The 27,286-nt window shown below is 36.9% G+C and overlaps 1 protein-coding gene across 1 annotated transcript in view; it reads left to right on the top strand.

Annotated features, from left to right (window-relative positions):
* Nucleotides 1–24,461, top strand: part of ZNF782 (zinc finger protein 782) — a 44,990-nt gene extending 20,529 nt beyond the window's left edge. The window contains 3 exon segments of the mRNA XM_023735842.1: nucleotides 14,525–14,620; nucleotides 21,560–23,472; nucleotides 23,474–24,461. Of these exon segments, the coding sequence (XP_023591610.1) occupies nucleotides 14,525–14,620; nucleotides 21,560–23,472; nucleotides 23,474–23,509 (2,045 nt within the window). The 3' untranslated portion in view covers nucleotides 23,510–24,461.
* Nucleotides 24,462–27,286: the final 2,825 nt, after the last annotated feature.

Below are 27,286 nucleotides of genomic sequence, written 5' to 3'. Positions count from 1 at the left end.
GTGTGCATATGTCTATTTGTGTGACGGCACTTATTTCTCTAGGATATATTCCTAGGAGTAGGATTGCTGGATTGTACAGTATTTCTATTTCTAGCTAAGAAATTAAGTTTTAACACATGCTATGACATGGATAAATTTTGAAACCATTATGCTGAGTGAAATAAGTTAGATACAAAAGGACAAATACTGTATGTGAAATACCTAGAACAGGCAAATGTGTAAAGACAAAATTTTATTAGTGGCTAGCAGGAGCTGGAGCCTTGGCGGTGCAGTGGTTAAGAGCTATGGCTACCAACCAAAAGGTTGGCAGTTCGAATCCACCAGCTGCTCCTTGGAAACCCTATGGGGCAGTTCTACTCTGTCCTATAGGACTTATCACTGAAGGGGTATTGAATTTGTATTTGGGGTGATAAACTTTTGGAATTGGAGAGTGGTGATGGCAGCACATCATGGTGAGTGTGTCACTGAGTTATATACTTGAAAGTAATTAAAATGGCAAATTTTTGTATATATATTTCACCACCTACACAAAAAAAAGTGCAAAAGTTCTGTTCAAATACCTCACCAAAGAAGAAATATATACATGGCATATAAGTATATGAAAAGATGCTCAACATGAACATGTCCTTCAGTAAGTGAATGGATAAACGAACTGTTACAGCCATAAAATGGAACACTACTGATAAAAAGAAATGAACTATCAGTCCACACAGTTACATGAATGAGTCATAAATGTATATTGCTAAGTGAAATAAACCGGGCTAAAAACCTACATACTGTATCATATTTATATGACATTCTAGAAATGGCAAAATTATGGAGATCAGTGTTTGCCCAAGGTTAGGGGAAGGAGCATGGTTGAACAAGTGAAGCACGGTGGATTTTTTGGAGCAGTGAACCTATTTTGTATGATACTGTGTTTTGCATACATGACGTGTGGCATTTGTAAAAACTCATAAAACCTTTTGGCACAAAGAATGAACCTTAATGTATGCAAATTTTTAAAAAATCAGTTAGAAGATTTGGTGTCCCCAGGATGGAGTTCAGGCTGTGATAAAGGTATCTAAGTGTATTACAAATCTTTGACATAAATAACCTCAGTGTAGGGGTTGTGGGGGAAAGGTGCTGACCTGAGAAATTCTGTAAATGAGTAGAGACTGTAAGACTAAAGACAAAATGAACTGCACATAAGCACTGTATTCTACTTGGTAAAGTTGTTTTCCTTAGAGGTATGGGTTAATTTTGAAACCACTATACATGTATACAGTGATTGAACAAATAAGTAAATGGATTGAGGAAGATGGGAGACAGTTTTCTCACTGCTGGAGTGGGAGAATTCAGAAAACCAAGGGGGCAAGGCTAGAATGAATCATATAGGTACAGGATTAGAGTTGGAGACATCAGCATGAACTCTTATTTAACTGGTATCCAGATGAATAGATAGAGAAATAATTATAGGTATGTGTGTATACACAAGGTAGTGTATAGACATTTTTTAGCTGTGTCTACTGAGAGCGTCCAGAAGAAACTACATCCCAGTACAATGAACACACTCAACACCCAGATCTAGTTTCTGATATCATCCTCCACTGAGAGGAACCAGGGTCCCTTGGAGAAATGACTGATTCTGGGTCTGAGAAGATGAGTATGGAGCATCTTGTAGAGCCAGAAAGTAAGGAGTGCTTAGAAAAAAAAAAAAAAAAAACAAGGGTATGAGAGATAAAGGAGCCAACTGAAAAAACTCCCCATAGCAAAAGCTGCAACAATTTGAGCAACAAAATAAATAATGTAGTATTGGCTTATAACATTAAATATAAATATTCATGAGTCTATATTGATATAAATAAATGATTGACTAAATAAGTGGGAAAGAATAGAAAAATCTCCCATACAGAACAATTCCAAATAGTTTACATAAATACTCCCCTCTCAAGGAATTGGAGCATAATTCCCCATGGCTTTAGTGGGCTGTGCCTAGTGACTTCCTTCTAAAGAGTACAATATGCACAAAGGGAAAGAATAATTTTACAGTGAAGAAACCTGAAAAACACTGCCTCAGCTAGGTGATCAAGTTAACATCATTAGTGATAAATCATGTTGATGGCATGTACCTTTGATGAAATGTGATGATTATGATAGGCAACACTTTCCCTCTGTGATCTTGCTCCTAAAAATACATAACCTCCATCTAACTATGAGAAAACCATCAGAAAAACCCAAAATGGAGGACATTCTACAATGTTCTCTGTCAAAGTCATAAAAAACAAGTCTCTCACAGTGTAGAGGAGCCTAAAGAGATATGACGACTAAATATACCATATTTTTACACAAATAATGTGCACCTTCTGTTTGTTTGCCAAACACTCCTTCTCCCTGCGAGGTATTTTTGTATGCATGCTATTCTAAATTTTTTACAGCAACATATAAAATAATAATTGGCACAGCAGTGCTTACAAAAATACCTCGCGGGGAGAGAGAATGGTTGGTAAACAAACATAGAAGGTGAATGTTATTTGTGTAAAAATAAAGTAATATCCTACATGTTGTTGTGTGCCATTGAGTTGATTTTTGGCTTATAGTGACATCATATGACAGAGTAGAACTACCCCATAGGATAGTAAAGGCTGTAATCTTTACGAGAGTAGATTGCCAAGTCTTTCTTCTACAGCACTGATTGGTGGGTTCAAACTGCCAACCTTTCCATTAGCAGCTGAGCACTTAACCATTGTGCCGTCTGGGCTCTTGTAACCCAAAGAAGCCGTGCCAGGAGACATAATAATCAAAATTCTGAAGACCAAAGACAGGAGAAAAAAAAAAAAAACCTTAAAAAGCAGTGAAAGGGAAATGATACCTATAGGGGAAAAACAGTTTGAATGACACTGGATTTCTCATCCAAAACCATGGAGGGCACAGCATTTTTCAAGTTTTGAAATAAAGAATGTCAACCCAGAATTCTCCAGTGAAAATATCTCTTGGAAATGAAAGGGAAATGAAAACACTCTCAGATAAAAGAAAATTAAAAGAATTGAATGCCAGTAAGTAGTGGTTAAGCACTCAGCTGCTAACTGAACTTGGAACTCACCATCTGCTCTGCGAGAGAAAGATATGACAGTGTGCTTCTATAAAGATTACAGCCTTGGAAACTCTATGGAGCAGTTCTACTGTGTCCTGTAGAGTTGCTATGAGTCAGAACTGAGTCACTGGCAACAGGCTTTGGGTTTTAGATAGATCTACCGTGAAAGAATGGCTAAATAGGAAATGGTAAAGAGACTTGAAAGGAGTGTGGCCTTTACATTTCATTTGAACTGGTAAAAACGGCAACATTAGTGGACTGTGATAGGTTATATATGTATAATGTAATACTTAGAACAACCACTAAGAAAATCAATACAAAATGATAGACTCAAAAATACTATAGATAAGTAAAAGCTGCATTCTAAAAAATGTACAAGAGACCGACAGGAAGGCAAGTAAAAGTAAAATTAAAGCAGAGGGAACAAACAAAGCATGTAAAATGGAAGACATAAGCCCTAACATAGCAATAATTACATTAAATGTAAATGTTCTAAATACATCAATTAAAAGACAGTTGATTTAAAAAATATGACCCAAGTATATTCTGTCTACAAAAAACTCACCTCAAAAATATTGATATAAGTAGTTTGAAAGTAAAAGGATGGAAAAAGATATTGATCGTAAGAAAGCAGAAGTGACTATATTAATCTCAGAAAAGGTAGAGTTAGGAGCAAAGAAAATAACCAGTAACAGATGTTACATAATGATATAAGAGTCAATCTACCAACAAAACTCGTTGCTATAGAGTTGATTCCGACTCCTAGTGACCCAAAAGGGCAGCGTAGAACTGCCCCATAGGGTTTCCAAGGCTGTCATCATTATGCAAGCAGACTGCCACATCTTTCTCCCACAGAGTGGCCGGTGGGTTCGAACCACCAGCCTTTCACTTAGCAGCTGAGTGCTTAATCTGTGCCAAAAAAAAAAAAAAAACAAACCCTTTGCTGTTGAGTCACTATGGACTCATAGCCACCCTACAGGACAGAGTAGAACTGCCCAACAGGTTTTCCAAGGAGTGGCTGGTGGATTCAAACTGCCAACCCTTTGGTTAGCAGCCAAACGCTTAGCCACTGTGCCACCAGGGCCCCAGAACCTGTGCCACCAGGGCTACTAAATCTATATGCAGGAAACAAGCCATATATGTGTGGGTGTTCGTCTGTCTTTCTAACACAGCTTTCTGATTAATTAATAATTAATACACAGCTTTGTAGTAAGTTTTTAAAACAGAACAGGTTGTTCCTCCAACTATGATTTTATTTCAAACTTATTTTGACTGATGGTTCATTGTCTTTCCATGTAAAATTTAAAATTACTTGTTGGTGTCTGTTAAAACCTTGCTGAGGTTCTCATTTGAATTGCTCAGTTTGAGGAGAATTTGCATCTTAACAAAACTGAGCTTTCTGATCTGTGAAAATGATATATTTCTCCTTTTGTTTAGGCCTTTATTTTTTCTTTTCACTGCTTTATAGTTTTCACTGTACATGAAAAACCAAAACCAAACTGGTTGCCGTCGAGTCAATTCCGATTCATAGTGACCCTGTAGGATAGCGTAGAACTGCCCCATAGGGTTTCCAAGGAACAGCTGGTGGATTTGAACTGCTAACCTTTTTGGTTAGCAGCTGAGCTCTTAACCACTGTGCCACCAGGGCTTCTTCATTGTACATATCATATACATATTTTGTTAGATGTATTTTGTGATTTTGATGCTGAAGTAAATGGTATTTTTAAAATTTCAATTTCCAGTTGTTTGTTGGAAGTGTGTAGAAATAGTATTGATTTATGTCAGTTTTCTCAGGCTGAACTCTAGTGACACTTCAGGTTGGACAGTTCTTTGTTGTAGGAGCTGCCCTGTTCATCTGCTCACTAGATGCCAATAGCATCTCTTCAGTTGTGACTACCAAAAATGACTCTAGACATTGCCAAATATTGCCTTTGAAGAAAATTGCCCTGGTTTAGCATTACCTATATATATATTATTCTGCAACTTTGTTAACCTCATTTATTAGTTCTAGTAGATATTTTGGAGATTTCTTAGGATTTTTTTTACATATTTGTAATGTGTAAATAAAGAAAAATTTACTTCTTCCTTTTCAATCTGTATGTTGTTTATTTCTTTTTCTTGAATGAAATGACTGGAATTGCGAAGATATTGAATACAGGTTGTGAGAGATGATGTCTTTGCCTTTTTTCCTTAAGAAGAAAGCATTCATTCTTTCACTAGGAGCTTTGATGTTAGCTATAGGTTTATCATAGCTGCCCTTTATCAGGTTGACAAAGTTTTCTAGGTTCATTTATTTATTTAATTTTAGTTTACTGAAGGTTTGGGGGCTTTTTGCTTGTTTTTATCTTTTTCAAATCATCAGTGGGTGTTGACTTTTGTCAAATGCTTTTATGTATCTGTGGAGCTGATCACAGGTTTTTGGTTTTACCTTGATTAATATTGTAGATAACACTGAATTTTTAGTGTTCAACCAACTTTGCTTTCCTGGGATGAGCACCACTTGTTCATGATTTATTTTATTTATTTTTATTGTTGTTGAAAGTATGTACAGCAAAACATACACCAGTTCAACAATTTTTATGTGTACAATTCAGTGACACTGACTACATTCAAGTTGTGCAACCATTCTTGCCTTACTTTTCCAAATTTTCTTCACTGCCCCCAAGCTTCCTATCTGACCTTTTGAGTTGCTGTTGTCAGTTTGATCCAGTATACATAAGTTCTTCAAAAGAACACAATGTTCAAGGCATTCTTTACGAAATAAGTTAACTTACTGTTTGGTTTAAGGAGCCCTGGTGGTGCAACGGTTAAGTGCTTGGCTACTAACCAAAAGGTTGGCAGTTTGAACCCACCAGCTGCTCTGCAGGAGAAAAGACCTGGCGGCTTCTGGAAAGACTGGAATCCCTATGGGGGCAGTTCTGCCCTGTCCTGTAGGGTCATTATCAGTCGGAATCAACTTGACAGCACACAGCATTGCTTGGTTTAAAGAAGACTTCAGGGGATATTTTTGGTTTAAGGTTTAAAGATATCTCAGGGCAACAGTCTTGGGGGTTCATCCAGCCTCAATGGCTCCAGAAAGTCTGGATTCCATGAGAATTTGGAATTCTGTTCCACATTTTTACCCTTTTGATCAGGATTCTTCTATAGAAACTTGGATCAAAATGTTCAGTAGTAGTAGCCGGGCACCATCTGGTCATAATTTATTTTTAAGTAAACTTTTTTTTGTTTTATAATAGCTTTAGATTTACAGAAAAGGTGAAAAGATAGCACAGAGAATTCCCATATACTCCATATCCACTTTCCCCTACTATTAACATCTTACATTACTATGGCAGATTTGTTATAACTGTTAATCCATGATTGATACACTCTTATTAAATATCATCTATACTTTATTCAGAGTTCCTTAGTTTTTACCTAATGTCCTTTTTTTTGTTCTAGGACTCTATCCAAGATAGCACATTGCATTTAGTCACCATGTCTCTTTAGATTCCTCTTAGCTGTGACAGTTTCTCAGGGACTTTCCTTGTTTTTGATGACTTTAACAGTTTTGAGTACTGGTCAGGCATTTGGTAGACTGTTCATGATATATAGATGTTGTTGTTGTTAGCTGCTGTCGAATAGGCCCCTGACTCATGGAGAGTAGACCATGAGTAGACCCTTTGCCCTACTCAAGTGCTCTGTCTCTCTTGTTTGCACTCCCTTCCCCTTTCCTCTATTTATATACATATATATTATATATACATTTATATTTATATAAATTAATATGTATATGTATATTAAATCACGTAACTCCCCAGTGCTCCAAGACTTCTGGGCGTCTTAGCATTAAATATACCCCTGCAAACCAACCAGAATTGCCCTTCTTGTTTTCCCAAGTATCTTGCTCACTTTGAAATAATAGATAGTAGATGTTTAGGCTAAAAGTTTCTTTTTCCCAAGACCTGTATCTCTAAGATTTTGTGTATTCCTTGTGACTTGTTCTTCTGCACCACCACAAAACCTTCAGAGTACCAGCTGTACAGTCTTTTATCACGAGATTATAAATGGAATATAAGCAAAAAACCACTTTGTGGCACCACAGTGATTTCTCTAGAACTGACTTCCTGTTTACAGATGTCTCTCTCTCTCTTTTAATATACAGTTGATCTCTTTAATTGTCAAAGTCTAGTTGTTTTTAACAAATATATCCCCAAAACCCACTGCCATCGAGTCAATTCCGACTCATAGCAACCCTATAGGACAAAATAAAACTGCCTCATAGGGTTTCCAAGGCTGTAATCTTTACAGAAGCAGACTGCCACATCTTTTTCCCACAGAGCGACTGGTGGGTTTGAACCATCAACGTTTCAGTTAGCAGCTGAGTGCTTTAACCACTGCGCTACCAGATCCTACAACAAATGTGTGTGTGTGTGTATATATATATATATAATTTTCTTTGCTGGAATCAGTTTGCTAACAATTTAAGATTTTTATGCTTATGTTTATAAATGATTTTTATATATTTGCTTTCTTAAAATGTTCTGGATCTGGATATCTGGATCTGATATGGCAGTGCTTGCTTGAAAGTGTTATCTCCTAGTATTTTCTAGAATAGTTTGTATAAAACTAGTATTATTTCTTCCTTTAATGTTTGGTTGAACACACTGCTGAAGCATCCTGGACCTGATTTGTTTTTTGTAGGAAGGTTTTCTTTTACAAATTCATTTTCTTTAATAGATATATTGCTATTTGGGTTATCTACTTCTTTTTGAATGAGCTTTGGTAGTTTGTGTCGCTTAAGGAATTTATCAGTTTTACCTAAGTTATCTAGTTTACTGGTACAAAGTTGCTCATAATATTCCCTTATTATCTTTTTTTTAACTAATATTTTATTGTCTTTTTGGCAAAGGTTTACACAGCGGTTTAGGGTCCCATTCAACAATTTCTACAAAAGTTGTTCAGTGACATTAGTTTAATTCTTCACAAGGCATAACGTGAACATTCTCATTATTTCTGTTCTGGTTGCTCTGTTTTCATTACCGTATTTTTATGCAAATAATACACATCTTCTAAATTCGTTTGCCAACTGTGCCCTCCCCCTGTGAGGTGTTTTCGTAAGTGACTCTGCTCATTTTTTTACAGCAACATGTAAAAAAATTGGCATAGTAGCACTTACGAAAATATCTTGTGGGGGAAGGTGCACTTCGAAAACATACGGAGAAAGTGTGTGTGTTTGCGTAAGAATACCGTAATCTAGTTTCCCTGCCCCTTTACATTCTCATCTTTATTTTAAAGTAATTGTTGACCATTTGTATCAAATAAGTGATTTTTTTTAAAGGAGCACTGTACTTACGAGTGATATTCATTATTTTGTGAGTGAACCTGTTATTTCGCTACAAGGTGACCTCAGGGATTAGTTTCAGTTCAGAGTTTGAAGAAGTTTCAGTTCAGAGTTTGAAAAGTATCTCAGGGCAGTAGTCTAGGGGAGACCTACAGACTCAACTCATCCAGTAATTCTGGTTTTTTTTTTTAGGAATTTGAGGTTCTATCCTACATCTTCTCTCATTCTATAGTGGTCATCTGTTGTGGCCCTGATTAAAATGGTTGGTAGTGGTAGCTGGGCACCATCTAGTTCTCATTTCAGTGTAGATGAGGCCATGGTTCTTATAGACTATTTGTCCTGTAGGCTAGTTTATTCTTTGAGTCTTTGGTTTCCTTCTTTGTCTTTTGCTCCGGACGAGTAGAGACCAGTAGCTGTGTTGCAGATGACCACTCGCAAGCTTTTAAGACCCAAAACACTACTCACCAAACTAGGATGAAGAACATAACTTTATGAACTATATTATGCCAATTGACCGAAATGTTTCACAAGACTATGGCCCTAATCCCTGAAACCCAGAAAACCAATCCTACGAGGTGTTTGGTTATATCTAAGAAGTATCCGTAACTGTGCCCCCTATATGCTTTATTATATGTATGACTAGATGTGCATACAGTCACATAGCTGCATATACATATACATATGCATTCACCTATATATACATACCTATACACATATATGCCTACATACATACATATATACCGGCACATATATTTTTCCTTGTTTCTGTTGTTTCAAAATCTTATATGCCATAGCAATTACCAACAGATCTTTTTTTCTTGTGTACTTTTTAGTGACGTTTATCTTCATCAAGCTGTGTACACATCACCTTCATTTGGTGTTACCTTTCCCATCACCAAAAATAAGTGTCTACCATCTGGAGAGTGAATCCCCCTTTCCACTCCCATTCCTAGTAACCAATAATGAACATTAGTTTCTGTAGATTTATTTGTTGATGTCATTTCATAAAAGTGAGAACATATAATATTGGGGTTTTTTTTGTGACTGACTTATTTTGCTCAAATAATGTCCTCCAGGTTCATCCATGTTCCAAAATACTTTGGGAACTCATTTTTCTTTATAACTGAGTAGTATTCCATTGTATGTATGTACTACATTTCACTTATCCATTCATCCATTGATGGGTGCCTTAGGTTGTTGTCTTAGTCATCTAGTGCTGCTATAACAGAAATACCACAAGTGCATGGCTTTAACAAAGAGAACTTATTATCTCACAGTTCAGTAGGCTACAAGTCCAAATTCAGGGCATCAGCTCCAGGGGAAGGCTTTCTGTCTCTGTCGGCTCCAGAGGAAGGTCCTTGTGGTGCGTCAGTCCTCCCTTGGTCTGGGAGCATCTCTGCGCAGGAACCTCAGGTCCAAAGGATGCACTCTGCTCCCAACACTGCTTTCTTGGTGGTATGAGGCTCCCATGTGTCTCTGCTCGCTTCTCTCTTTTGTATCTCAAAAGAGATTGGCTTAAGACACTATCCAATCTTGTAAACCTCATCAGTATAACAGCCACTAATCCATCTTATTAGATCGTAGTAATTGCATTTACAACACACAAGGAAATCACATCAGATTACAGAATGGTACACAATCATACAATACTGGGAATCATGACCCAGCCAAGTTGACAGATATTTTTGGGGGACACAATTCAATGTTGTTTCCATCTTTTTGCTATTGTGAATAGTGCTGCAGTGAGCATAGGTGGCATATGTCTGTTTGTGTCACTTCTATTAGATCTCTATGGTATTTTGAGGAACGGCCAGACTGTTTTCCCCAGTGGGTACCATTTTGCATTCCCACCAGCAGTGGATGAGAGTTCTAATTTCTCCACATCCCCTCCAAAACTTATTTTCCTTTTTTAAAAAATCTTAGCTGTCCTAGTGGGAGTGAAATGGTATCTCATTGTGGTTTTAATTTGCATTTCTTTGACAGCTAATAACGTTGAACATCACGTCTTTTGGCCATCTGAATACCCTCTTTGGTGAAGTTTCTGTTCATGTCCTTTGCTTGGGTTATTCTTCTTTTTGTTGGTAAACTGTAGAAGTTTTCTATATATTTTAGATGTTAGACTGTTTTCAGTTATATCACTCCCAAAGGTTTTTTCCCAGTCTGTAGGTTGTCTCTTTACTCTTTTGATAAAGTCTTTTGATGAACATAAGTATTTAACTTTTATGAGGTCCCAGTTATCTATTTTTTCTGTTGCTCGTGTATTGTTGTGTTTGATAATCATTTTAAAAAACTAGGTCCCAAAGCTTTGCTCCTGTATGTTCTTCTGTGAAATTTATGGTTTTAGATTTCACATTTAGGTGCTTGATCCATTTTGAAATAGTTTTTGTGTATAATGTGTGGTATGGATCTTACTTCATTTTTCTGCATGTGGCAATCCAACTTTGCCAGCAGCATTTGTTGAAGAATCTTCCCTTATTATCTTTAATATCTATAGAATTTATGATGACATTCCCTCTTTAATTCTTGATATTAGTAATTGGTGTCTTATTTTTCTTACCAATTTGACTTAATATTTATGTGTTGATTTTCTCAAAAAGCTTTTGGCTTTAGTGATTTTTTTTATTACTTCCCTTTTCTACTTAATTTTGATTCATTTCACCCTTTTTCTGCCTTTTTATGGTGGATGCCTAGGTTATGATTTGAGACCTTTCTTCTTTTCTAATATAAGCATTTAAATTGACATGTTTTTATCTAAAATTTCTTTAGGTGCATCGCACAGATTTTGATATGCTATCCTTTCATTTTCAATTTATTTCAAGATATTATTTCCCTTTGATTTTCTTTGAACAATTGCTTATGTAGATGTTTGATTTTTGTATGCATTTTTTTCCATTTTATTTAACTTTTAATTTTGAAATAATTATATATTCACAAGAAGTTGCAAAATATAGTACAGAAAGATACTGTGTATCCTTCACCATTTTCCCCAATGGTTACATCCTACATAACTTTAGTACAGTATCAATATCAGTAATCTGACATTGGCACAACATATATGTATAGCTCAGTGTCATTTTGTGACATGTACAGATTTGTGTAACCACCACTGCAATGAAGATAGAGAACAATTCCATCACCACAAAGGTCTCCTTTGTCCTACCCCTTTATAGTTACAGCTCCCCCATGCCAATAACCACCACCATCCATAACCCCTGTCAGTCACTAATTTATTCAGCCATTATTTCTTTGAGTTCTTTCTCCTCTCCTCTGGGCCTCCTGTGATGCAAAGGATAAATCATTTATTATAGTATCACAAGTCCTGGCTTTAGTCTATTTTCTGTCTGTTCAGATTGGGAATTTGTTTTTGTTTTATCTTAAAGTTCAGTGATTCTTTCCTCTGTCCTCTCCATTCTACTATTGATCTCATCCATTGAGTTTTTACTTTGGTTATGTTTCGATTCTGAAATTTCCACTTTATTACTTTATATCTTATATTTCTTTGCTTTTTTTATTGTTATTTTCCTTTTTGACTGGGACTTTCTGTTTATTTTTCTTCTCATTTGCTCCAGTCATGTTCAGTGTTGCTTGTTTAAACATTTATATGATGGCTGCTTTAAAATCTCTTTCAATCCTGGTTTCAAAACATACTACAAAGCTACAGCAGTTAAAACAGCTTGGTACTGGTATAATAATAGACATATAGACCAATGGAATTTAATTGAAAGTCCAGAAATAAATCTGTATATCTGTGGTCAACTGATTTTTGACAAGGGTGCTAAGTCCTTCAATGGGAAAGGAAGAGTATTGTTAAAAATGATGCCGGGAAAACTGTATTTTCCACTTCATTTCCAAAAGAATGAATCAGGATCCATGCCTCACACCACACACACACCACACACACACACACATGCACACGCACACAAAATTCAAAATGGATAAAGGACCTAAGTGTGAAAACTAAAACCATAAAATTCTTAGAGAAAAAGGTAGGGGTTAGGCTGTGAAACCTAACACAAGGTACAGCAGCAAAAGACAAAATAGATAGGACTTTATAAAAATTAAATACATTCATACATTAAAAGCCACCTACAGATTGAAAGTTCTGATGCATGACACAACATGGATGAACCATATATCAGATATGAGCCTAATATCCAAAAAATGTACAAAACTTCTACCGCTTAACAGCAGAAAGACCAAAAACCCAATCAGAAAATGGGCAAAGGACTTGAACAGACAGTTCACCAGAGACAATATTCCAATTCAAATGGCCAATAAGCACATGAAAAGATGCTCAGTATCACTAGCCATTAGAGAGATGCAAATCAAAACCATAATGAAAATGAATTATCACCTCACACCTCATTAGAGTGGCAATGATCATAAAAATAAAGCAGAAAACAACACGTGTTGGCAAGGTTGTGGAGAAACTGGAACCCTCATCCATTGTTGGTGAGTATGTAATATGGTATAGCCGCTGTGGAAGACAGTTTGGTGGTTCCTTAAAAAGTTGAATATGTGACCCAGTAATCCCAGTCCTGGGTATATACCCAGAAGTGAAGGCAGGAACACAAACAGAAACTGTACGCCAATGATCACTGCAGCACTTTTCACAAAAGCCAAAAGGTGGAAACAACTGAAATGTCTATCAGCAGATGAATGGATAAGAAAATGTGGTACGTACATACAATGGAATATTATGCAGCCATAAAGATAAATGAAGTTTTGATGCATGCCACTACATGGATGAACCTTGAAAATGTGCTGAGCGAAATAAGTCAGTTGCAAAAGGACTAATACTGTATGATACCACTTACATGAAATAAGCAAATATATGGAAACCAAAAATTATTAATGGATATTAAGGGTGAGAGGGAGAGAGAAAGGGGGAGTTTTTGTCTGGAGGGTTTTGAGTTTATGTTAATGGTAATGGAATGTTTTGGAAAAGGATACTAATAATGATGGTACAGCATGAGAAATGTAATCAATGTCGTTGCATTTTAAATGTGGAAGTTTTGTTGGCATATGTATTGGTATGTATATTTTCACCAGAGGGGGAAAAAAATCCCTATCAAATAATTTTAACATCTCAGTATTGGCTCTGTTTATTGTCTGTTCTCATTCATGGTTCTTGGTATGTGACAAGTGATTTTTGACTGAATCCAAGAATTTTGAGCACTATAAGGCTCCAGATCTTATTTAAATCTTGTTTGGCTGGAGTAGAGCAGTTATTTTCTGAAAGGTTTCTTTCTTGCTAGGCTGTGTTTTTCCTGGTCTTTTGGCTGGAAAGAGCAAGCTTTTCTTGGGGCCTTTTTTGTCTGTGCATGTTGGTGTTTCAGGTTGTCAGCTTCTTCATCCTCTAGTCTGGGATATATCCTATATGAAGCCAGAGAAGACCCATGGAATTTACCACTGTGTCATTCCTTGAGTCCTGAGGTCCCTAGCCAACCTGCCTTCTCTCCTCCTCTCAGTGTCTTCTTATTGTTTGTTTCTTACGTTTGCTATAATGTCTAGAGTTTTTAGCTGTACTTACCAGGAAGAGTAGAGACATGCTTTTAAATTTTAAAATATTTGGCCTTTTAAAAAATGTCTTACTATTATTAATTTCTAATTTAATGCTTGTTTATTCAGAAAACATACCATGTTGTTGTCGTTAGTTGCCATTGAGTCGGCTCTGACTAATGTTGATCTTTTGATTAACAGTAAGCTATGTTAATCATAGGCTTCACCTTATTTGTTTACATGTTCTTAACTATCTTTGTTCTCTACTCCCTGTTCTCTAAAGTCTAAGAATGGCTGTTTCATATATTGTGTATGGTTTTTTAGATGTCTAATATGGAGGAGTAAGTCAGTTCCTTTTATTCCATCCTATCCAGAAATGGACATCCCCATTAAATCCCTTTGAAACTGAACATGTTGACCTTTATTAGAATTTAATGTTATTTAGGCTTGTGATTCTTGGTTTTAAGGAGAGAGGTCCTTTTTGAAAAGAAGAAAATATTTTCTCTCCAAAAAGGGTCAAATGGGCATTTTCAACATACTGCTTCTAAAGCTGTATATTCCCTCACTTTCAGAAACAATGAAGCCTGGGCAGCTCACTCAAGTCCTAAATTATTTCCCATTTACAGGGTCATGCTTTACAAAACCAGAACTGATCTTCAGATTGGAACAAGGAGAAGATCCATGGTTATTAAAGGAAGAATTTCTAAACAGGAGCACCCCAGGTAAGTTATTACACACTGGCAGAAGATACCTAGGGGAAATTAAATCCAAAGTGATCAGCTAGAGGTAGGCAGTTTGAAATATTTTCAGCACTTTTTTTTTTAGAGCCCTTTGTCTTGGAATTTTAAAAATAATAGATCTAATAAAATGTGAAAAGGGAAAATCTAACAAAAGAGACGGAATGTAAGCATGTTGATTTCCTTATCTTTAAAAGATGGGAGCTAAGCATATTATTAGACACAATATCAGAAAAATTAAAATCCTTCTATCTTAAAATCAATAACAAATATATATATGTATTTATATATATTTAAAACCCTGTTTGATTAAAGAGTAAATCAAAATTGTGTAATATCCAGAAAATTATAAAAACAAAAATGTATATTAGAACCTTTGGGCTATAGATAAAACAGTGCATAGAGGAAAATTTTAGTCCCATGTATTTGTTTTAAAATGCAAGGAAGTTTGAAAAGAAAAACTAAGCAAAGCAAGAGGAGTAATAAACATAAAACTATAATGGTATAAATTATAAGGCCAAAGGTAGTTCTTGGAATAAAAATAATTAAATAAAATAGCTAACCTCAGCTAGAAAAAGGGAAAAAGGCACTATATAAGAACTAACTATGCAGATATACCTAGCAATACAGTGGTGCAAGTATTTTGAAATAAATATAATGAAAGACATGTAATATGTCTAAACAAAATTTTTCTCGAAAAGTTTGAGGGTCATTAAATACAACTAAAATAGAGGGAATGTATCATGTTCATAGATCAGAATACTCCAGTTGAAACTCTCAATTCTTTCCAATGTGTTTATATGTTCAATGTAATACCCACAAAATCCCATTCAGTTTGGTGAAACTTAAAAAGCTGATTCTAAAACTTGTATGGAAATAGAAAGGTCCAATAACAACTAAAACGTGTTTGAAAAAGAGCAAAAACAAGGTGGGAGGACTTTCTGTACCAGGAATTAAGGCATATTTTAAAACTGTTATAACCAGTACAAAATGGTACTGGTATAGAGATAATTAAATAGACCAATGGAACTAGGGAGCACCGAAAAAAGGAAAAAATGCTTTGATGACACTTGATTTATGACAACAGTGACACTGCACAATACTGAAAAAGCCTGGAAAATGACATTGTGCCCCTGCTTTACATGATCACCCAAAAATCAATTTTAGGTGGATTAAAGGCTTGCTTGTATGAGGCAAAACTAAATAGTTAAGAATGAAATGTAGGACAAAATTTTTATTACTCTGGGTAGGGAAAATTTTAAGACCAAAAATCATTAACTGTATGAGAAAAGATTGATTAACTTGACTATTTTAAAATTCAGAATTTCTTAACATCTTAAAGCAATTGAAAAAAAAAGCCACAGAGAAGCAGAATAAAGCAGGACTAGTATTCAGATTCTATGAAGACCATCTGCAAATCTTTGAGGAAAAAGGCAGGCAATCCAGCAGAAAAAAATGGGCAGAAGGCTTAATAAGGAACTTCCCCAGTGGAAATCAAGTGTCTAATAAACAGATGAAAGGGTATTTAACCTCATCAGTAATGAAAGAAATGCAGAATGAAACTACAATGTGATGGCACCACACATTTATAAGACTGGCAGAAATTGAGAGTCTTGACAATATCAGGAGTTGGTGTGGATGTAGAGCATCAGAGACCCTCATCCACTGCTGTGGATTTGAAACTTGTGCAATCACTTTTGAAATCAGTGGGCATTATCTAGTAAAGATAATATTCATACCCCATTTCAGCCGATTTGGCTTCAAGCTGTGTACTCTCCATAAGGAAAGCAAGGCAAATGCCCATCAACAGACAAATGAAGAAATAAATTGTGATGTATTTATTTAAAAGAGTATTATTAGGCAGACAAGAGAATATACCAGTATATGGCTACAAGCAGATACATAGATGAATCTCACAGTGTTGAGCACAGAAGCAAGACAACAATGAATACAGTAAGCTGTATGATAACATCTAAAGTAACTGCTACAAGTAAATTCTATATTTTTAGGGTTGTGTACACAGGTGGTAACACTATAAAGAAAAGTGAGGAAGTGATTGCTATAAATTTTATGAGAGACCTCTAAGCATGAAAGAAGTTTTTTTCAAGAATACACGGGATTTCTCATAGCCAGTCATTTTGTCTTTCTTGACCTGAATTGTGGTTACAATAGGTGTTCACCCTCTGCCATTTGTTGAAATAGAAGAGTTTTATGCACGTTTATGTTAGTTTTCACGTTTGAAAAAAGAGAGACAAACCAGTGAGCAGGAGGTGATGTGTACTACAGCTATACCCTACAAATGATTTGCTTCTTTGATAAAGAATTCAGATCTTGTTATTAGCATCACCTGATTGGTATGGCCTTCCATGACTAACCCATTGAAATTGGCATTTCTCATCTCAAAGCAGTCCATTTTTCCCTTTCCTCTGTTTTATGTTTTTGTGAAAGCACTCATCAGCTCTTACATCTAGTCTGCCTTGTTTAAAATTGCATCCCCAGTGCTTAAAACACAATAGCCATACAATAGGTCTATGATGACGTTAAGTGAATATATTTAGGTTCCCAGGCTCTTTTTCCTCTAATGTGTTTATCTCTGAATACTATTTTATCTGTTCTACTCTTTTTCCTACATAGTAACTCCCTCAATACCTCATCCATCCCCACAATATAAGCTTTTTTGCTGTATCTTGATAATGACCAAACTGTTACTTCTACATACTTTGTCCCACTTCTACTCTAATTCCACATTTCCTATGCCTTCAGGATCTCTACTGGAGTCCTTTTGTTTTTAATGTGGCAAAAATAAAAACTAAATTTTCTCTCATAAATCAAAATCCTTTGGTCTTTTCCCACTTCCACTTTAGTTATCTTGCTCTACTATCTTTCTCCTCCCATAATGGACACCTATTGAAGTCACTGTTAACCTCTCTTACTGGTCTTTCCGTGTTTTCTAATGTTACTTCCTTTTGTTACAGGATCTTTTTATATTCTCACTTCTTGTATTCTCAGCTGTCTACTAACATCACCCAAAACTAGAACCCTGCTGTCTTCTTGCCATGTTTTTCTAATTCCTAATTAGCAATTTTACATTAAGTATCCAATTCATCTTGCTGTAGGTTGACAAAATAAATCTGTGGTTGCCTCTTATTACTTAATATATGAAATTTAAATTTCTTATATTTCAGTGACTACCACATTATGGCCCCATCTTACGTTTTCAGATTTCTTTCTTTCTTTTGTCTATGGTTATGACAAATGCCATCTGAGCCAGTCTTTTCAAATGTCATTGATACATGACATTTTCTCTTCATCAATGTATGCTTTCCCTATATAAATTCTGAAATAATTCAAATAATTCATGTTCTTAGTATGTTTGAAACATGGGAGCAGCTTACTACTGTTGTTGTTTTTGTAATTACTCATTTTAAGTTTGGCTCAGATTCCCATCTCTATAAAATGATCTTGGAATACTTTAACCTATATATTTCTCTCTTTTATAAAATCTCAACATGTGATGGATATGTCAGAAGAAAATGAGACTTAATACACTGTATGCCCAATAGCATACATTTATTGAATGAGTGCCTTTTCTTACCTAGATTCACCAAAAACAATGATCTCTGGTTTGTAATATATAATAAATATTTTATAATTATGTTGTGGATTTGTTACCCAAAGCAGGTCTTGCTCGGTGCAGCTTCTTGTCAACAAAGACACACTGAGGTGAGGAGGGAGGAAGAGCGTTTATTGCAAGCATGCAGGCAAGGAGCAAGGAGGTGTATACCTCAAATCAAGCTCCCCGAAAAAAGGGAGGCAGAACCTTTTATACCGTCTCTTACACGGAAGTACATACAAACATTATGGACTAGATAGATTATCATGGTGCACACGTGCAGTGAGACAAATTGCATGTTTTTCCTTGTCATGTAGGCTAGTAAACTGGGTTTGACTGGCTTGAGCCACACTCAGCTCTTTGAGGGCAATGGACAGGAGGCGGCAAGCCGCACCCATCGCCATCACCTAAGGTTTGTTTGCTAATGAACAGAGGAGCACGTCTTGCTTGACAATGACCAAGCAGCTCCTGGCTGCTGTTGGCTATCAGATTGACTTGAAAGCCAAGTGGGAGGTGTATTTCATATTGATTCACTCAGAAAACACTGTCTCTTAAAGGGAACTGCACAAGTCAAATTTCTGGAACTTTTCAATCATCAGATATAGATTGACATTAGGTCTGACCCCTGTGTGTGAAAGAGCTCTCTGGGTAGTTATGTTGCTTGCTGCTTTTTAAGGGCCACTGATTTAATTTATGCCACAAAGGGGTGGAAAGTAAATCAGAATGAGAGTTGTATTTTGCAAAGGAGAGCAAAGCTGCATCAAAAATATTTTATATCATTTAATATGCTATTGATTAAGAGGTGAACCATTATCTTAAGTATAACCAAGAAAGAGAAAATGCTGCTCCTTTGACTATGGACATGCCAACAATTTAAAATCATCCTAATTTCAGTGATGGTAATTTGCTTTAAAAAAATGTGTCTCATGTATCCACTGCTGTAACAATAAGTGATACAGGCAGTAACTTCTCTCAGATTTAAAAATTAATGGTGCTTAAATTAGTGGAAAGACATAGGAAGCCTTTGTGAGGTTGTTTATTTGTTCATTTCTTAGTTTTAAGCTTTTGGAAAATACTGTTGCTCTGAAGGGCATCTAGAGTCTAAGTAGTGTTAAGGATGGAATTCAGGATAACTTAGGGGAAGAGTGTGAGTACAAGATTATAGTTGGAGATGGACAATTATTCGTCAAGGACCGATAGCCTGTCAAGACTAGAGCAGAAAATACTGTGGATTAGTGGAATGGTAGCTAGAACATGTCATGAGGACGCAGTTGGTGATCACAACTTAAGTCTTTTATCTGTTCATACTTAGGGTAGTGGACTCAAGGCCTTCAAATGTTTTTAGCATAGGCCTCACATTATTGTATGGGATGGATATAGGTAGCAGCAGAGCAATAACAGACAAATACAAGAAATTTATGATCAATAAATACGAAAGATGCTTGTAAAGTTTCTGAGACCAGGCTGAAACATATGATCCTTAGGTTCTCATAGTCAGTAAAAACTAAAAATGTTGAAAAGTAGATGGGAATCAGAATTAAGGATTGGACAGGGGTGTAATGATGTTGCTAACTGCACTATTAAAGGAGCACGGTGGGAAAACCCCACCTTTATCACTTCCTGGTTGCTAGCCACTTCTGTGGCACTTCCTGTCTCTGACCTTAACCACCCAGAGTTAGGTCAGATCTCATCCCTGGCTACCTGAGGCCAGGCCATCAGGTACCATCCACAGGCTCAGGAGTACGATTCCCTGCACTTCTGACCAGCCAGCCCCTATCCCTCTCTCTAGTCCCCTGGGGATAGGTCACAAGCTAGAAGGACTGAGTCCTTCATCAACTACCCCTGCAGACTTTCCCTGACCACCAGCCACCCAGAGCTGGTGTCTTCATAAGTTAAGATTCTGTCCTGCGAGCCCCTGCTGGGTCATTGCTACCTGTAGGTTCATTAATTCTCTGTAACAACTCATAAAACTCTTGGAGACTATTACCTATATTTACAGTTACCCATTTATTATAACCAGAAAGGATACAAGTGAAGAAATGCATCAGGCAACGTCTTGGGAGACACTGTCCCCAGGAACATGCCACACTCTCCTCCACGTATGGGTGTTCTCACCAACTCTGGAAGCCAGAAAGAGAAAGCTACAAGGTCCTAGGGTCCCTTAGTCATTGGAACCTCTATGAATATGCATGACTGGGGCCTTAATGCAAAGTTATAATCAATCCAATCAGTGAATATGTATGACTGACTGCATCATGCCCTACCTTCCTTAGGCCTGTTGCCAAGATGGGGCCTGTGTCCTGCCAAAGTGGGGCCTGTATAGCCAGCTTATTTACACATGTTTAAGTGTTGCCTGGCTATTTTGGGAAACAAAAAGCACCTTAATTGCTTGGGCTATTCCAAGGACTATTTTCAGAAACCAGAGACAAAGGGCAAACCAAGTTCTCTGTCTCACACAAGGGGCAATACTGGTTTTGGGGAAATTAGTGAGCAGATTGTAGGAGGAAAGTTAAAATTTGATGGTCCAGAGAGGTTCACTATTAAACAACCCTGATATAATAAACCAAGCAACCAGACTCAGGATAAAGCAGTGAATCCAAGTGGAAAAAAATGACTTTACTTCCATCAGTTTTACACTTCCACTTGTACAGCTGTATTCCTGTGAATGATACTACAGGGAGAATTAAAGCGTGGCCTATTGAACTATTTCTTTTAATGTGAGGAAATCGGTGCAATTATAAATTTATTTTGGTCTTGATGCGTAGAATGTAAAAAGGAACTCTAACTGGATGCACATAGACTTACAGGTATTCTACCATTGTTATCTATATGCGACTGGGTAAGAATCTAGACACTGATGTTCCACCCTAATCAAAACCCTGTCCCTGATATCTCCCTGTAAGCCCTTCTCCACTGATTTTCCTTGTCATTCTACTTAATGTTTATATTCCTTGTTGAATCCATCCCATTCACTGGTTTTCTTATTCCCAGAATCCAACTCTCTCAAATATCCTACATTCTTAATTCATTGTTCATTTTCTTTACATACTCTTCTCTACCCAATTATATAGACATTTACAAATTACATATGTATATTCATTTTAGGCTTCCTCTCCCTTTCTCCACCACAGAAAGGTTCTTTCTTTCTTTGTTTTGCTTGTTTTTTACAAAGAAAAGAAATACAGAGAATCTACACTTGGAATTACTTTATTGTTGAAACCAAGGAGTCAAATACATAATAGGGGCTATATAAGCTCATCCCATAAGAAGTGTTAAGCATCATAAAGTATTTTTCATTTTCTCATTTTTAGAAAACTGTCAACATGATGAACTCTTAGAGAAGACACCAGAAAACCAAGGCAAACATCTGTGGCAAGTTTTATTCACCAACAGAACACTACCTACAGAGCAAGAAAACATTTCAGGAAAGCAATGTAATCCGGGTATAAATACTTTTGCTTCAAGAAAAATACCCTGTGAATGTGACACTACAGGGCCTCCTTACGAGGGTCTCAGGTCATTGTCCTCACGCTGTAAAAATTCAATTGAAAAGGCTGATGAATTTAATGTATATGAGAAGTGGCTTCTCACTATTAAGGATGACAGAACTAATACTGGAGAGAAATTTTGTAATTATAAAAATGTAAAAAGCTTTAGTCATATGGAAGAACTTATTCAGCCTCATACAATTCAGACATTGGGACAAGCTTTTGAATATAATGAACATGGGAAAGCTTTCCTTGAGAAAGCTGCCCTTATTACATCTAAGAGTGCCCACAAAAAAATGAAATTTTATAAGTACAATAACTTTAGAAGAAACCTGTGTGATAAATCAACTCTTAATGTTTCTCAGAGCATTCATACAGAGAAGAATCAATATGACTTTAATGAATATGAAAATTTCAGTAGGACCACTCAACTTCAGAGAACTGACACTGCAGGGAAAACTTTCAGCCAAAAGCCATACTTTAGAGACCACCAGAAAACTCAAACAAGGGTGAAACCCCTTGAATATCGAAAAAAATTCAGAGAATGCCAGAAAATTCATATAGGAGTGAAACTCTTTGAATATAGAAAAGGTTTCAGCCATAATTCAATCCTTCCGGTGCATCAGAGAACTCACACAGCAGAGAAATCCTCTGATTATAACACATATACAGAGACATTCAGCAACCAATCAGCTTTTGGAGTACATCAGAGAACTCCCATAAGGGTAAGACCCTACCAGTGTAATGAATGTGGGAAATTCTGCTCTAGGAAGTCATACCTTACTGTACATAAGAAAACTCACACAGGTGAGAAACCCTATGAATGTCATGAATGTGGGAAAGCTTTCAGTGAGAAGTCACGCCTAAGAAAACATCAAAGAACTCACACAGGAGAGAAACCCTATAAGTGTGATGGATGTGAGAAAGCTTTCAGTACAAAGTCAGGCCTAAGAATACATCAGAGAACTCACACAGGGGAAAAGCCATTTGAATGTAATGAATGTGGGAAAGCTTTCAACTATAAGTCAATCCTTATAGTACATCAGAGACTTCACACAGGGGAGAAACCCTTTGAATGTAATGAATGTGAGAAATCTTTCAGCCATATGTCAGGCCTAAGGAATCATCAGAGAATTCACACAGGAGAAAGACCGTATAAATGTGATAAATGTGGGAAAGCTTTCAAACTGAAGTCAGGCCTAAGAAAGCATCATAGAACTCACACAGGGGAGAAACCGTATAAATGTGATCAGTGTGGGAAAGCTTTTGGTCAGAAATCACAACTCAGAGGACATGACAGAATTCACACAGGGGAGAAACCCTATACATGTAATCAGTGTGGAGAATCTTTCAGCCAGAAATCAAACCTCAGAGTACATCAGAGGACTCACACTGGGGAGAAACCCTATAAATGTGATGACTGTGGAAAATCTTTCAGGCAGAAATCAAATCTCAGAGGACATCAGAGAATTCACACAGGGGAGAAACCCTATAAATGTAATGAATGTGGAAAAGCTTTCAGTGAGAAGTCGGTCCTAAGAAAACATCAGAGAACTCACACGGGAGAGAAACCCTATAATTGTAACCAATGTGGGGAAGCTTTCAGCCAGAAATCAAACCTCAGAGTACATCAGAGAACTCACACAGGGGAGAGACCCTACAAATGTGGTGAATGTGGGAAAACTTTCAGCCAGAAATCAAGTCTTAGAGAACATCAGAAAGCCCACACAGGGAGTTAAAAATATGAATATAAAGAACATTGGAAAACTTTGAGCTAGAAATCAAGCCTCACAATACACCAGAGAATACACACAAGAGAGAAATCCTAATATAATGAATGCACTTCCTCTGCAGGATGTCAACTTTCACTAAACATCAGAGAACTTACAAAGGAGAGAAATTCTTGAAATATATTTTATATGCATAGTCTATCAGCCGGAGTACAGTCCTTATTGGATATAAGTCAGTTCACCCAAGAAAGAATGCCTATAACGAATATGGGAAATAGTCTGTGTGAACGCAATACTTAGAATACTCACACTGCAGAAAAACTCTGAGAAGTGATGTGAAAACTGCTTGACAGCCATCAAAACTCATTCATCATCAGAGAAATCACACAGCACACCAAAAATGTAATGAACATCTGGTAACCCTTAGCCAGTGGAGTCCCTGGGTGGTTCATACAGTTAATGTACTCAGCTGCTAACAGAAAGGTTGTAGTTTCAAGTCCACACAGAGGCAACTCAGAAGAAAGCCCTGGTGATCTACTTCTGAAAAATCAGCCACTGAAAACCCTATGGAGCACAGTTGTAGTCTGACACACATGGGGTCACCATAAGTCAAAATCGACATGATGGCAACTGTTTACTGGTTATTCTTTAGCCAAAAGCCAACTTTCTCAGTACAACAAGAAATACATAGTGGCCAAAAATGAAGACCACTTAAAGTACTTACTGATGAAGGTAAGACGACAGCCTTCAGTATGAATTACACCTGAACATGAAGAAAATTAAAATCCTAGTAACTGGGCCCATAAGCAACATCATGATAAACAGTGAAAAAATTGAAGTTGTCAAAGGTTTCATTCTACTTGGATTAAAAATCATTACCTATGAAAGCAACCAAAATCCAAAAAGCCGTTGCTGTTGAGTCAATTCTGACTCATAGCGACCCTAGAGGACAAAGTAGAACTGCCCCATAGGGTTTCCTAGGCTGTAATATTTACAGAAGCAGATTGCCATGTCTTTCTCCCTTGGAGTGGCTGGTGGGTTTGAACTGCCAGCCTTTCAGTTAGCAGCCAAGCACTTAACCACTGCACCACCAGGGCTCCTTCCCATGAAAGCAGCAGTCAAGAAATCAAACAATGTATTGCTTTGAGCAAATCTGCAGTAAAAGACTTCTTTAAAATCTTTGAAAAGCAAAAATGTCACTTTGATGACTAAGGTGAATCTTTCCCAAGCCATGGTCTTTTCAGTCATCTCATATGCATGGGAAAGCTGGACAATGACAAAGGAAGACCAAAGAAGACTTGATGGATTCAAATTGTGGTGCTGGCGAAGAATATGAACATACCATGGACTGCCAGAAGAACAACGGAAATCTGTCTTAGAGGAAATATAGCTAGAATGCTCCTTAGAAGTAAGGATGCTGAGACTTTGTCTCACTTATTTGGACACGTCATCAGGAGGAACAAATCACTGGAGGGCATCATGCTTCGTTAGTAGAGGATCAGCAAAAAAGAGAGACACCCTCAATGAGATGGATTGGCACAGAGGCCACAACAATGGGCTCAAACATAGCAACTATTATGAGAATGGCACAGGACCAGGCAAAATTTTGTTTTCTTATACATAAGGTCGCTATGAGTGAGAACTGACTTGACAGCACCTAACACAAACACAGAGACGTCCTAATATATCAAAACGCAGAAGAAAAAACTTTACAAAGCTAATAGATGTGGGAAATCTTTCTGTATGCCACCCCTCAATTTGACTTAACACAGGGGCAATCCCCATATGTCATATAATAATTAGTAATTGTTCACCAAACAATTTCCTCATCTCCTACACATCTGCCACACCGACTCCAAATTTTTCAACCCATCCAAGTTGGGTCATATCACTAACGTTGGCTACTGGGATGTGGGGCTCAGTGACAAACAGGTTTTACTGAAGACATCCCTCAATATCTCAATGCTTTCTCCTGTCCTTCATCAGAATGGACTGGAGGTTACTCCCACAGCAATTTCGTGACTCATGCACTGAAGATGGAAGGAGCAAGGATCCAAGAATGTGATAAACAGATTTTTCTCCTCCATGTGCACATTTGGACATTCTGCCCAAGTAAATAACTTGTTCGCTACTGAGCTTCCTCAGGTTTGAGTGTACTTGATACTGAAATATATTCACCATCCTTCAGTTAATAATATCAATGGATATGAGTTCTGTGAGACATCAGAACTCAATGTGTATCAGAAAAGTCATATAGCAGAAACCCCTGACAACATCCTGAATGACTATAGGCTTTTGTCTACAATTATTCTTCATTATTAATCAGATAAATATCAGGGGTGAAATCCAACATTTGAACACATATAGAAAGTCTTTTGCCAAAATAAATTAATTAATTAAAAGATATACCACTGAATATTTGATTGTTGAGTCTTGTGTGTGAAAGTGTTCAACAAATCATCAAGCTTTATTATCTCAGAGGTTGTTCTAATGGATAAATCTATCAATTTGAGAAATGCCAGTAACAGCCTTTATCTAAAGATTGTAATATCAAAATTCTTGTTCCACATGAAATATCAAAATATTTTATGAAGTAAAAACAATATTGAGTCATAGACAGTTACTAGAATAAGGTGCTATAAAGAACAAGAAATAAATTGCATAATCTAAATAGCAGCATTGAATGTATGTAAATATTTTCATGAGTTCTCTACTGTTTATGTGAGTATGTGCATGCCACTTAACAGGTATTTATTTGATATATATATAGGAACTCAAAACCATTATAATGGAACTATGTACCCCTTGCTTAATAACTATTCTGATATCAGCTACAATTTGCCTCATGCATGTTAATAAACAGACCTTTTCCAGGAAATAACTGAAGTTCAAAGTGCCATACCACATTGTCTTTCTCCTGCTGCCTTACGACACATGTAGGAAAAGCCTTTGTTACTGACCTGCTTCTTTTAAAAGAAGCCAAACAACATTTTCTATATCCTTTTGTATTGTCTCAGGGTCACCAATGCAGGAAGGAAGGAGGGAGGGAGGGAAGGAAGGAACGGAGGGAGAAAGGAAGGAAGGAAAGATGGATAGATGATAGGTAGACAGACAGAAGATGTTGTTAGTTGCTACTGACTTGGCTCTGCCTCATGGTGACCTTATACATAACAGAAAAAAAACATTGCCTGGTCCTGCACTATCATTATGATCCTTCCAACCTAGGGGGCTCATCTTCCAGCACTGTATCAGACTATTCTGTTGTGATCCATAAGGTTTTCATTGGCTGATTTTCTAAGTCAATCACCAGCCTTTCTTCCTAGTCTGTCTTAGTCTAGAAGCTCCACTGAAGCCTGCCCATCATGGGTGACACTGCTTGTATTTGAAATACTGATGGCATAGCTTCCATTATCATCCTAACACCAGGCCACCACAGCATGACCAACTGACAGATGAGTAATGGAGATAGATAGGTATAAACAAAATAAACACATTTAATGTAACATATAAGCAAAGGTCACATACACAGTTTAAAGAATAACTTGATTCATTTCAAGAGAGCAGCTTGGAATATTGGTGCTCAGTAAGAAAAATATTCCTATCTTCCACATTCTTCATATACTTCCATAAGGTGGCTACATAAGTTGGATTATGTAGTTCCCAATTCTCCATAACACATGGTTATATGCATTTGTATTTTTTATGACTGTCTACTGGAGCCCTTGTGGTGCAGTGGTTAAGAGGCACGGCTGCTAACCAAAAGGTCGGCAGGTTGAATCCACCGGCTGCTCTTTGGAAACCCTATGGGCCAGTTCTACTC

The sequence above is a fragment of the Trichechus manatus genome, unplaced genomic scaffold (genome assembly GCF_000243295.1).
Source record: "Trichechus manatus latirostris isolate Lorelei unplaced genomic scaffold, TriManLat1.0 scaffold00082, whole genome shotgun sequence".
NCBI lineage: Eukaryota > Metazoa > Chordata > Mammalia > Sirenia > Trichechidae > Trichechus > Trichechus manatus.
This window is presented reverse-complemented; position numbering and strand designations above follow the sequence as displayed.